Source organism: Marmota monax, unplaced genomic scaffold (assembly GCF_021218885.2).
Source record: "Marmota monax isolate L192 unplaced genomic scaffold, Marmota_monax_Labrador192_F-V1.1 WCK01_AAM20220418_F8-fsc00108, whole genome shotgun sequence".
Lineage (NCBI taxonomy): Eukaryota > Metazoa > Chordata > Mammalia > Rodentia > Sciuridae > Marmota > Marmota monax.
In genome coordinates, this window is record NW_026694593.1 from 3474011 (window position 1) to 3487926 (window position 13916).

The following is a 13916-nucleotide window of genomic DNA, read 5'->3' on the forward strand; positions in this document are numbered from 1 at the left end:
ATTTTTATGGGGTGCCGCAGATCAAACCCAGCGCCTCATGCATGCCAGGCGAGCACTTAACCACTGAGCCACAACCCCAGACCACCCTTTTTGTTTTGTATTTTATTTAGAGACAGGGTCTTACTGAATTGCTTAACACCTTGCTGTTGCTGAGGCTAACTTTGAACCCAAGATCCTTCTGCCCCAGTCTCCTGAGCTGCTATATTACAGGCATGCACTACTGTGCCTGGCAAAAAAAAAAAAAAAAAAAAAAACAACTTTTAAAGAAACCAAAGTTAAGGAAGTAAAAGGGCCACGAAACAATAGCCAATATTTGACTCTTGCCCTCTGAGTCAGCTTGAACCCAGAGAATGAGGGGACCCCTCTTAGGGCTTTATAACTCTGGGCCATATGACTCCCAATTAGTAAGACCCTGGAGAACAGGACGCTGACCAGTGCACATGCTGCAAAGAGGAGGGTCACTGGAGGAAAAAATGTCCCTGATGCGTTCAAGGAAAGCCACATGGTCAACAAGGTGCTCACCTATCCTGGCAGAAGAGAAAGTAAGAGGCTGTTCACAAGTTCCCAAAAGTGACCCACTCTTAACAATAGCTAGGAACAAGGTCAATCTGACCATCTTGATCTTAAATTCCTAACAAAACAAGTTACAACCAAAGCACAGCCACACCTGGGCATTTAAAAGAAAAGACAAGAGTTCTTTTATCATAACTTAGATGTACACTTGTGTCAGCCCCACCAAGAGTAAATAAAGCTGCAGGCTATAAGACAGGAGTACCTGCTAACTATCCAAAGAGACCACGAGAGTCAGAGCTTTTTTGATCAATTTAAGGGCTACAAATCTTCCTAACTTCCTACACAGGCAGACTTAATCTCTGTTTATTTGTATGATTATTTGTCCCTATTTCTTTGTGACTGAGATAAAGGGATCTCTACCAGACACAGAGTTTATGCAATAAAAAGATATTTTAAAAAATCAGAAGTCATTAGAGAACTACATCTTAAGGGGACATCTGTGACATTATAAAAACAAAGTGTTGTGTTTATATTCCTGATAACTCTGATAATATAACTGATAACCTTAAAGATTTACATTCCCAAAGAGAGGCCATGCCCTCGCTGGCCTTGTTATGGAGACATGATCTTAGCTCTTGCAGCTCTCGATGAAAAACTACTGGTTTCTATCATCATCATGATCTTCATCGACAGGTTCCAGATGCTACGACATTTATTTTGTATTAATCTCGTTCCAGTACTCACGTCTTTTCGTTTCTCTCATAGAAACTTCACTTCTCAGATGACTTTATAGCTCATTTTTCCAAACCAGACTATTACCGTGGGTCCCTCTACTGACCCAAACATCCCTAAGAGGTCAACCCAAACTGTTTGCCCCAACTCACTCCCTCTGGGCCTCGAGCCACCAGAGCAGTCATCATCTATTTTCCTTTACAACAATAAGGGTTCCCTTAATCCGAGGGGGAAATGAACCCAGGCAAAGGACAGATAGTGTAGAGAAAGAATGACTGGGTCAGGAAGACGGGGGCTAATTCAAAATGAAATAAAATGCGAATCCCTCCACAAACACTTCCTCCATCTTGAAACCTGTTGCCAAGGTTTCCTGCCTCGAGGAATTGTTCTTTCCAACAAAGAGTTGTTACTGAGTTCCCCCTGAGTGGCTCCTTTCCCAACTTTTGGTCATGTAGGCAGGACGGGAGGAGGGAGCATGAGATGAAAAGAAACCTGAAATCTATAAAGGGGTGAGACGCCCCCACTCCCTTGGGCACCAGCTCTGGACCCCCTCCTCTCCTGGGGAGTTTCTCACTCTTTGTTTTATCCTTAAAAAAAAAAAACTTGTTTTCTTGCCCAAAATAAAGACCATTGCTTACATACCAATGTAAATTTTAAAAATGGCCAGCTGAACTATCATAAGTTGGAGACTGTGTGTAAATCTGAAAGAACTTAAATCAAACAAGGTATGCTCCCTTACCACAATGGGATAAAATTAGAAATTAATAGGAGAAAAATTTTGGCAAATCCACAAATCGTGAAAATTAAATATATTCCTAAATAATGAATGAGTCAAGGAAGAGAACACAAAGGAAATTAGAAAATTCTTTGAAAGGAATAAAAATGAAAGCATATGTTAATATTTATGGGATATAATATGGTCCAGCTATATAACTTCTGGGTATTTTCTAAAAGAATTAAAGTCAGCATAGTGTAGTGAAACATGTACACCTGTGTGTATAGCAGCGTCATTCATAACAGCCAAGTTATGGAACCAGCCTCGGTGCCCATCAACAGATGAATGGATAAAGAAAATGTGGTATGCATACACAATGGAGTTTTATTCCTCCATGAAGAATGAGCTTATGTCATTTGGAGGGAAGTGAAGTGGAGAGCATCATGTTCAGCAAAATAAGCCAGACTCGGAAAGTTAAGGGTTGTACATTTTCTCCCATATGTGGAAGTTAGGAAAAAATATATAAAACGATTTAATAAAAATAGAAGGGAGATCCATAAAGTAGAGGAAGTGCTGCAGTCCGGCTGCAGCAAAATACGGGGGGGGGGGGGGGGGTGACGAGCAACTTGTGTACATTGATACAGCAGGAGGGGGAGCCATTTATTGTAGGACGGGAGGGGTATATATACATTCCACACAGCTTATCTTAATTAACATAAACTAGATACAGCAGTCAACCAATAAGGAATCTCCACACTTAATGGCTCGCTGGCGTTACTTCTCAAACCACTCCCTCTGGCAAAATGCCAGGCGCCATCCAGACTTGTTTACAGGCCCTAAAAAGGAAGGAAGTGGGGAGGGGGGGGAGAGGGGAGAGGAGGAGAGGGGCAAAAAAGGGGAGGTACTGGGGAATGAAATTGACCAATTATGTTATGTGTGTGTATGAATGTCTCAGTGAATCCCCCTATCATGTATGATTGTAATGCACCAGGTAAAAACTTATGGGTATAGATAAAGCAGGCCTGGGAGAAATCTTATTTATGATTGTAAATGTCTACATTTAAAAAGAACACATCAAATCAATAATGTCATAGAACTTTTAAGATGCAGAAGAACAAATTAAACTCAAAGCAAGGAGAATTTTATGGAAATAATAAAGACTAGAGTGGAAATGAATGAAGTAATGGATAAAATAAAAATGGGAAATCAAGGAAATGAAAAATAACTGAAAAGATCAACAAAAATTTCAGCCCTGTAGCTAGAGATCAAGAAAAAAGAGAGAAGACTCAGATTATCAAAACCAGCCCTGAGTCAGGATCTCTACTGACCTTACAGAAATAAAAAGGATACTGACAAAATTATTTGAATACCAACTATGAGCACCAAGAAATTAGATAGTATAGATGAAATGGATAAATTACCAGAGAGACACAAACTATTAATATTGACTTATAAAGAAACAGAAAGCCTGAATATCTATAGCAAGTAAAAAGATTACATTAATAATACAAAAACATTACCATGAAGAAAAGGCCAGTCTCAGTGACTTTACTGTGAAATTCTACCAAATGTTTTAAGAACAGTTAACATCAATATTCACAAATTTTCTTAACACGGTAAAAGAGGGCTAATTACCACTGATCTGTACGTGTGGATATAGTTAAAAAGATAAATTCCATGCTATATTTATCTTATTATAATTAAAAATAATTTGAAAAATAGAAGGCAAAGTTTTACTAACTCATTCCATGTGACCAATATTACCCTCATTCCAAGACCAGACAATGACATTGCAAGATAACTACACATCGGTGTCTCTTAAGAGTGTAGTTGAAAAATCTCCCAAACAAAATGCTAGTTAACCAAATTCATTTAACATAAAGAAGATTAAAAACACTCAACAACCTGGAATAGAAAAAACTTTCTCAAATTGATAAAGGCCATATATGAAACGCCCAAGCCAAATTTATCCTTGATAATGAGAGACTGGTTTGTTTCCCAATAGAATAAGTAATAAAACAAAGATGTGTATTTGTATCACTTTTTTTTGAATGTTAGACTAGAGGTGCTAGCTGGGACAATTCAGCAAGAAAAAAAAATAATAAGAGGCATCCAAATTGTAAAGAAAATATAATACTCTCATTGTTCACGGGTGGAATGATCTTGAATATAGAAAATCTCAAGGAACACACACAAACACACACATACACACTATTAGAACTAATAAATGCATTCACCAAGATCACAGAAAACAAGATGAATGTGTAAAATCAATTGTATTTCTATACACAAGTAATAAATAATTTGAAAATAAAAGTAATAGTGTAATATATAGTGATACTTTTATAATGATACCAAAATAATAACACACATATGAATAAAACTAACAGGAGAAGCTTAAGACTCGTACACTAAAAACTAAAATGTATATTGAAAGGAGTTAAAGAAGACATCAATAAATGAAAAGAGATCTTGCGTTCATGGATTGGAAGACTTAATATTGTTAAGATGGCAATAATCTCCAAATGGATCTATAGACTTAATGTAATTATCATCAACATCCCAGGTACCTTTTTTCTTTTATGGGCATTGACAAGCTGGTCCTAAATTTCAAGTGGAAATGCAAGGAACTCAGTAGCAAAACAGTCTTGAAAACACACCCCTGAGTAGAAGATTCATACCTTCCAATTTTGAAACCCTCTACCAACCTACAGTAGTCAAGGGAATGTGAATCTAGGAAAAAGAGAAGTCCAGAAACCAATCCCCAACGTCAGTGGCCAACTGATTTCCAACAAGAATGCCAGAACTACTAAGTGGGAAAAGTAGTCTTTTCAGCAGATGGTGCTAGAACAACTAGATCTTCACTGCAACAAAATGAAATTGGACCACTATGTCTACTGTATACAAAAGTTCATTCAAAATGGACCACAGACCTAAACATAGGTGTGAAAAATATAAAAACTCTTTAAACAATGTAGGTGTAAATCTTTATGACCTTGAGTTAGGAAATGATTTCTTAGTTATGACATTGAAAGCTCAAGAAACAAAAGTAGAAAAATAACAAACTATCAAAATTAAAAATGTCCGTGAACAATCAAGAATGTAAAGAAAATGGGATAAAGATGGGATATAATATACAAAGAACTAAAAAAAAGTAACACCAATACCCCCCAAATAACCCAATAAATAAATGGGCAAAGGAATTAAACAGAAACTTCACAGACGAAGAAATACAATTGGCCAACAAAAATATGAAAGAATGTTCAATATCTCTAGCAGTTAGAGAAATGAAAATTAAAGCTACACTGAAATTTCATCTCACTCCAGTCAGAATGGCAATTATCAACAATACAAACAACAATAAATGTTGATGGTGAGGATGTGAGGAAAAATGTTCACTCATACATTTCTGGTGGGACTGCAAATTGGTGCAACCACTCTGGAAAGCAGTATGGAGATTCCTCAGAAAACTTGGAATGGAATCACCACTTGACCCAGCTGCCCCACTCCTCAGTATATACCCAAAGGATTGAAAGTCAGCATACTACAGTGACACTGCCACATCAATGTTTATAGCAGCTCAATTCACAAAAGCTAAACTATGGAACCAGCCTAGGTGCCCTTCAACAGGTGAATGGATAAAGAAAATGTGGTATATATACACAATGGAAGATTACTCAGCCATAAAGAGAAATGAAATTATGGCATTTGCCTGCAAAATGGATGGAACTGGAGACTATCATGCTAAGTGAAATAAGCCAATCCCCCAAAAAACAAAGGCTGAATGTTCTTTCTGATATGGGGATGCTAACAAACAATAAGTGGGGTGGGTGGGGAAGAATAGAGTAGTTTGGATTAGACAAAGGGAAATGAAGGGGCGGGAATGGGAAAGACAGTAGAATGAATTGGACATTACTTTCCTATGTTTATATATGAATATATAACAAATGTAATCCCACATCATGTATAACCAGAAGAATGGGAAGTTGCACTCCATGTATGTATAATATGTTGTAATAATTCTACTGTCATATATAACTAAAAAGAATAAAAAACCCTTTTGTGCCTCAAAGGATACCATCAAGAGAGTGAAAGGTAACACAGAGAGATGGGAAAATATTTCTAGCTTCTACATTGGACTAATGACTGTTATCCAGAGTATATAAAAGACATCTAACTCCACAGTAAAAAGTGAAAACCCAATTACAATTACAAAAAGCAAAGAATTTCAATAGCTATTTCTCTGAAGAAGCCAGGCAAATGGACAATAAGCCCATGAAAAGATAGTTACCATCTTTAATCATCAAATAAATGGAAAGTAAAACCATAATAAGGTATTACTTCACATTCACCAGGTTAGCTATAATAAAAGACAATAACAGGTCTCGCTGGGTGTGGATCACACACCTGTGATCTCAGAGACCCAGGGTGCTGAGGCAGGAGGATCCCAAGTTCGAGGCTAGCCTCGGGAAATTAAGGCAAACTTGTTTCAAAATTAGAAAAAAAAAAGAAGGAAAGAAAAAGGGATGTAGCTCAGGGGTAAAATGCCTCTAAGTTCCAGTGCCTGCCCCCCAGCTGATAATTGGCCTCATCAAGATTGTGGGGAAATTGGCATCCTTAAACCCTGCAGTGTGGTTGAAAATGGTGCAGCCACTTTGAAAACCATTTTGGCAGTTCCTCAAAAGTGAAACATAGAATTACCATGTCATGCAGAAATTTTACACGTAGGAATATGCCCAAGGGAATTGACAGCATATATTTTTGAAAAAAACTTACACACAAAAGTTAATATCAGCATTATTTATATCACAATTCGTACCAGCCACACAAAAAAGAAAACAACCCAAATGCATATCAGCTGGTTAGTAGATAAAATGTGGCATAGGTGTGCACTGGAATATTATTTATCAATAGAGAGATGAAATCCTGATATGGCTACAACATGGATCAATCTTTATAATATTATTCTAAGTTAAAGAAGCCAGACACAAAAAGCCACGTATTGTATGATACCAGTTAGTTGAAATGTCTATAAAAATCAAATGTATAGGGGCAGAGGATAGAGAAGATATATAGTTTCATGGATATAGAGTTTCTTTTTGGATGAATGTATTCTGGAATTAGATATTAGTGATGATTGTCCAATATTGTGAATCAACTAGAAACTACTGAATGTTCAGTTTAAAAGGATGACTTTTATAATTGTGTGAATTATGGCTTTTTATTTTTAGTACTGGGGATTAAACCCAGGGGTCCTTAACCACTGGGCCACATCCCCAGTCCTGCTTTTTATTTTTATTTAGAGACAGGATCTTGCCAAGTTGCTTAGGACCCTGCTAAGTGGCTGAGGCTGGCTTTGAACTTGCAATCTTCTTGCCTCAGCCTCCGGAGCTGCTGGGATTACAGGCATGTACCCCCATCCACAGCAAAGCTATTTTTTAAAAAAGAAAGAAAAATCGACTCTTTGGAAGCAGAAATGAAAGGAAATGAGAAAAACCAGAAATCTGCAGTGTTAAGAAAGATGACTGCTCCTAGACCCCGATAGAAAGAGATAAAATCAGAATGATTTTGAGAAACAAAAAGCCATGGAAACTCAGGTTTAATGCCTTCCTATATGAATTTATTTTTTCCAAATAGTGTCAAAGAAGCTGTGATGGAGAAAGAAAGATGTGACGAAAAGAAAGCAAATAAACAAGAAATAACATAAGTAAGCCAAACAACATAAGAATTTTGTCTGGGAAAGAAATTTGGGTATATAATTACTGGCATGTAGAACCGACTGGAAGAAACCATCTCAGTTTATTGGTTTAGAAGAAGTTTATTAAGTTTTGGAGGAATGATATCCCCATAATAATCAGAGGCTGGATTCTCAAAAGAACAAACAAAACAGAACAATCCTCCAACACACACACACAAACAGAAACATGTTCTCAAGAGCCTTAAGACCACAGGTAAAGTGAGCACACAGGTGAACTGACCAAGGAGCGCCCAGTCGATAGTCCCAGGATGACAGGTAAAGGCAGAACAAGACCTTAACAAGGAACCACCACAGGAATGCTGGTGTTGGGGGACAAGGTGGCCTCCCTGTGCCTGCCCAGGTGGATTTCAGAACACAGAAGTCCGGTGACTGCCATTTGTCTCCTCTTACTTTCCTTTGCACGTGGTAGTTTCTGGTCAGATTGTCCATGCCCACACCACTGTTGGATGCTGGGTTGTTGAGAGCCACAACCAAGTCAAGATGGCGCCTGGCATTTTGCCAGAAGGAGTGGTTGAGAAGTAACGCCAGGGAGCCATTAAGATGATGATAATTAAGTTAAGCTGTGTATAATTATTAAGATAATGACTGATTCCTGTAACTGGATGATGCTAAATTGAAACAAGCTGTGTATTCAGTTGTGTATATAAACCTCTGCTGTCGGGCAATAAGGCGGCTCCTGCTACCTCGGGTGCCCGCTACTTTTGAGTTCTTGCGGAGTTCCCGTTGGTTCTTGTGGAGTTTTGGTTGAGTTCCGGTGGTGTTCCCATGGGGTTCTGGCAATAAAAGTAGTTCCTGTTTGAACCTAAAATAAATAAATCAATAAAGTCGTTCCTGTTTGAACCTACAAGTGGCTTGTGACCTCCCGGTTTGTTTTTGTGCCCAGCCAGACTGCGGCACTAGGCAACAGGAAGAATTGTTTCACCTGTTTGTTTTGTAGTTTGCTGAGCCTTCAGTTGTTCTAGGAAGGCATGATGAAGGGAATTCCACGTCACCCTGAGACCTTATGTTTTGGTCTAGCTGGAATCTGGCTCCCACCCCACCACCCCCTTGGGGAATTGTGTTCTGCTTCTGAGACAAGAGGAGTCAATAGACATTTCAGGACCAGAAGTGTGAACTATGGCAGAAGCTTATCGGGCTCACTGACATTTACGTTTTCCTCTTCTCTTTGGGAACACCAGTAACCTGTATTTCTGGACTTGATAAGGTAGATAGGGCCAGTGTGACCAGGTTCTACCCAAGCCATTGTGAACAGAAAGGACATATATCATTTTTGATTCCAAGTGGATAAATGCAGGGATGCATTCTCCATATTTAGTATATTTCCCTATTCTTGTGCCTGAATTCAGAGGAAAATAAGGCATTCAGAAGTTGCAAGAGCATATGAGGAAAGGAACCTGGGTCCCTTCATGATTGTTTGGAGCAAAGACCTTGCCAATCCACCCTGGACACCAGGAATAAACAACTTCTACTGAACTGAGCAACAGCAACAGGGACCGTTTGTTACTGCAGCTACCCTAGGCTAATACAAATAGCTTAATCAGAAGACATTGTTAAATGTTTTTATTAGTATGTATGGTTATACATAATAGTGGGGTTCGTTCTGACATAATCAGACGCACAAAGAGTATAATTTGCTCATTTCAGCCCCCAGTATTTCCTCTCTGTTCCTCTTCCTTTACTCTACTGGTCTTCCTTCAATTCATTGCTTTTTAAATTGGTGCTTTATAGATGAACTTTATAGATATGCTTTACAGATATAGAAAATGGTGGAGTTTGCTGTGATATATTCATACATGTGTGTAGTGTGACTTGGTCAATTTCATTTTGTAGAACAGACCCTCTACTATTTGCTTTTTTGGTTAGTTGGTTGTGGTACTAGAAGATGCTCACTTGGATGTGATGGTAAATCTCATTTATCACTTAAGCAAGAAGACATAGGGTAAAAAGACTTCTAAGTAAATGTTTTTCAAATAGTATAATTTTAAAGAATGTAATCAGGGAAAAAGAATCAAAGAATCTCCATGGCTTGAGTTTTACCAAATGCTGATAATATTTTCATTAGTTAATTTTCCAATCTAGGGAAAATATGTTTCTTTTTATAGCACCACGGGGCAATGTGCTTTGTCCCCAGTAACATAAGCTCCAATGTTCTATAACAGAGTAGGATGACTATAGTTTACATTAGAAATTATATATTTTAGGATAAACTGCAAGAGAGAGTTCAAAGTCCCCAAATATGAAAAAAAAACATAAGTTGAAATTCTAATCACCCTGACTTGATCATTATATATTGCACACATGCATTGAATCATCATACTGTATACCATAAATATGTACAATTATTATGCATCAATTAAAAATAAAAATTAAAAAAGTGTCAATCTTATGCCAGTATATACACACATATTGATGCCCTGTTAGTGTCTGTTTTGTTTCATTTCATGTCTCCTTATACTCTAGGAAGATGTGGGTGGGCTTAACAATCTCCATTTCCTGTGGTTTTCACTACAATATGTGTACAAAAGGTCTCTGCCTTGGGATTCCAGTGGACCAGCTTTTGCGTGTTGCTCTGTGAGGAGGCCAGGTCTGGTTGTGTGGGTGTTTGAATGAGGGGTGGCGGCGGGGAGTGAAGAATGTCCCTAGGAGATGGTAGTGTCCCTGGAAGGTACCATGGGTTCTCCTTATCCCCTTTCTGGCACAGAAGGGGCACTCAGAGAACAGAGAGGATGGACTGAGATAACAAGAGTGGAATTTTGGGTTCCCCAGAAGAAATAAACGAGGAGGAGCAGACTCATACGCAGCCACCAAGTTCCTTGAAATAAATAGGAGTTGTTTGAAGAAGTCAGATTTGGAGGTAGGGCACTCGGGGTGAGAGTGCCTGTCACCTGACGCACAGGCACCCCTGGCTCAGCTGGGACAAGTACTAACCGAACTCCAGTGTGACTCACTGAGCAGCAGGGGGAGAGCCCAAAGCAGCAGCCTTTGTGTGGCACGGGACGATGTTCCTCCCTCAGGCTCAGCGGTGAGGACCTCCCACGCGCCCAGCGCCCAGCGTCAGGAGTGATGCCTTCTGAACAAAGCCCCGCTCTCCCCTCCTGCTTCCACACACAACTCCCACTTCATGAGGAAAAGGAAAGAAGAGCAGTCAGACAATGACGCACACAGTCAGGAGAGGGATGAAGGGACTTTAATGGGGACAATGACAGAACTGGTTCACCTGTTTTCCCCTTAAGTCCCTCTTCAGACAAATTCTGAGCAGCTAAACCCAGCTCAGGTGCCAAGCTCCCCCATCCCTTGCCTAATTCAGAGGCTTAGATGCCCCAAAGTTTAGGAAGGAAAGCTTCCTAGCCCATGCTTTGGGTTGCGAATCAGAGAGGGACTGTGACTTAGGTGATACAGCACGGCGTATATACGATGGGCGGAACTTGAAAGCCAGAATGGGAAAGGGGTTCAGCATCTGGTGGTGGGCTCCTCAGAGGCGTGCCTGTGACCATGTTACTTCTGCTTTGTCTTCAGTTGAGCTGGCACTGGAGTGACCGTTGAGGGGCAGGGCTCTGGCACCTTGGGGTGGCATGGCTCAGGAGCCTTGGGGTGGCAGGGCTCAGGCACCTTGGGGTGGCAGGGCTCAGGCGCCTTGGGGTGGCAGGGCTCAGGCGCCTTGGGGTGGCAGGGCTCAGGCACCTTGGGGTGGCAGGGCTCCTTGGTTTTGGGAACACAGGGTTCCTGGGGTGGAGGCTGGCAAGGTTGCTTCACCTGCTGCTGGTGCAGCTGAGGGGGTGGGGCGCAGGGCTGCTTCTGCTGCTGGGAACTCATGCTTCAGTGAAGGCTGGGCCTGGAGACAGAACAGAAGATGAGAGCAGGAAATAACTCAGAAACCATCCCTTAAGAAGCACAGGTTCTTCTTTCTCTCTTTGCCCAACAAAGAATACTTGGATGGTTTCTGAGTCTTTGGAGGAGGGACTCAAAAGCACTGAGCTGGGCTTTCCTGCTGCACACCTTAAAGCTCATTAGCCGCACAGCCCAGCTCAGCAGAGGCTCCCGCCGGCAGAGTGAGACTCAGAAATGTGACGTTATCAGAGAGAGAGACAAAGCCAACCCACCTACTCATAATTAGAATGGCTCGCCACCTTTAGGGCCACTCTGACCTCTCCTGAACGCCACATGATCACACTTGTCTCTTGGCTCCCAGACACTTCTGCCTCAAGTGCTTTCAAATACTACACCACCACTGCACATCACCTCCGATGGACTTCTGGGGAATTTTCTAGAGCAAGCCCTCCAGAAATTTCTATTTCCTCCAACTGTTATAGCACTTTGCCCTCATCAACAGACACTGATAACTTCCTGCTTGGGCTTTAGTTCTTATTCTCCTGAATAAAATGTAGTTTATGAAGTGAATTCCCTGTTGCCTCAATTATTTTTTAGCAGCCTAAATGCCAAATATAATAAGTTTTTAAAAATATTTGTTGATATTTTAATTTTGGTTACTAACACCATATGATAACAAGACTGTGGAGGAATTAAATTTTCATACATTGCTGGTGAGAAGGTAAAATGATGCAATCACTTTGGGAAAGAGCTTGAATTATACATTTAAAATTGGTGAATTCATATTGTATGTAATTTATACACTGTTAAAGCTGAATTTTAAAAATCAACTGTTATAACAACATTTTTAAATGAGTAAAATGCAATTCTGATAATGAAAATATTTATTGAGAGAATAAAGATCCGAGGTATTAAAATGATGACTAAAGAAAGAATTATGCCAACCGAGGTGCTGTAGACCCGGTTCCAGTTTTTAATGTGCTACTCTACTCGGTCCTTGGACCTGTTAATCCCCTTCTTACTAACACATGGAGATCAGATGGGGCAGAACCAATGACACTAAAGTCCCTTCAAGTCCAAATCATGATCACTTTTAAAACAAAGCTCTGGCTGGAGTCTGTAATTCAGCTGGACAGACTGCATGACCATGATCAGCTTTCAGTAGAGGGCAGAGAGAAGACATCAGAAATGTCAACGCAGTTCAATCAAATCAAATGCCTAGAGAGAATGATCAAAAGTTCCAAGAGACTCACCTGGGGTGTGCAGAGAAGAACAGGCAGTATGGTCAGCGGGATCTGAGGCGGTGCCCTCCACCAACTGGCTTTTTATGCAGGGAACATGCCCTGCCTCAAGGAAATGGGATCTTTGGGGCTACCCTGTCTTCCTCTCTTACCTGTCAGGCATGATTCACCCAGTTGCTGCATCCACCTGTTGGCTCAGCTTTTGTGATGAAACTACCAATGTGACCTGTTTTTTTTTTTTTTTTTCCTGGGCATTTGCTGTCAGTCACCTGAACTTTAACCTTGACAGTAACCTTTGTACTCAGGTCTGGGGTTTATAGGGAGGGTGGGTGGCATCAGCTGAAAGAATGTGAAGAAAAGGGCTCTGGGGATGTTGGAGGAGGAAACAGTCCTGTCCTCTGGAAGATGCTAATTCTTAACAAGGGCGAGGCTAGTTGAGTGGCTTAATGTGGAAATAATCATATGTTGCTTGGAGGCCATCAGCACGGTGGCTTGGGCTGCCCCAAGTGGAAAGAGTGGTGACTGTTCATTCATCACTTAGATCACTCAAGCCTGGGAGGGAAAGGAAAAGTTAAAATGATCATTTTGGCTCTGTTGAGGTTTCTCTCCCCAAAGAGACTCAAAAGACAGTAGAAGAGCAGAGGGGCTCCCACCAGGGACGGGGAGAGCCGGCAGTGAAAAGACGGCAGGACAGACCGACTCTCAGCTCCAAAGCAGCCTGGTCTTTCCAATCCAGCCACCGGTTCTATCTCATGTGACAGCAGGCCCTGAAGACCCTGCCTCTCGTGGGGATCCCTTCTCCAGGTGCAATGCAGCAACAGGAGCTGGGATGCCCTGAGCCCTCAAACCAACGCTGATTTTGCTTGAGACAGGATAAAACTGAGGCCATTGATCTAGGTCCACCTGCAATACCCGCCCTGAAATCGGGCCCATCTTTGGAGAATCCAAAGCACCCTTCAGCCCTGGGTGTTGCATGGCCCCGCTCACCTAAATGTTTCTTGGACTTGCTGGATAACTGTCCTTGATACTTCTTGGACATCCTCAGATTCTCTGTGTCCTGTCTTTTATCCACACACTATGATGTGGTCCTTCCCATGTGGGCTTGGATGGGCTTTGTACAGGGACCTGC

General features: G+C 40.9%; 1 protein-coding gene across 1 annotated transcript; it reads right to left on the reverse strand.

Moving 5' to 3' along the window:
• Positions 1-10900: 10900 nt before the first annotated feature.
• On the reverse strand, positions 10901-12916 carry LOC124077529 (cornifin). Its single transcript, XM_058571857.1, has 2 exons — positions 12800-12916; positions 10901-11550 (listed from the first exon to the last, which is right to left on the reverse strand). The coding sequence occupies exon 2, from the start codon at positions 11529-11531 to the stop codon at positions 11214-11216; it is 318 nt and encodes a 105-aa protein (XP_058427840.1). The 5' UTR covers positions 11532-11550; positions 12800-12916; the 3' UTR covers positions 10901-11213.
• Between the last annotated feature and the right edge of the window lie 1000 nt (positions 12917-13916).

Coding starts and splice junctions, on each gene's coding strand:
- LOC124077529 (XM_058571857.1), bottom strand. CDS start 11,531: ATGAGTTCCCAGCAGCAGAAGCAGCCCTGCGCCCCACCCCCTCAGCTG.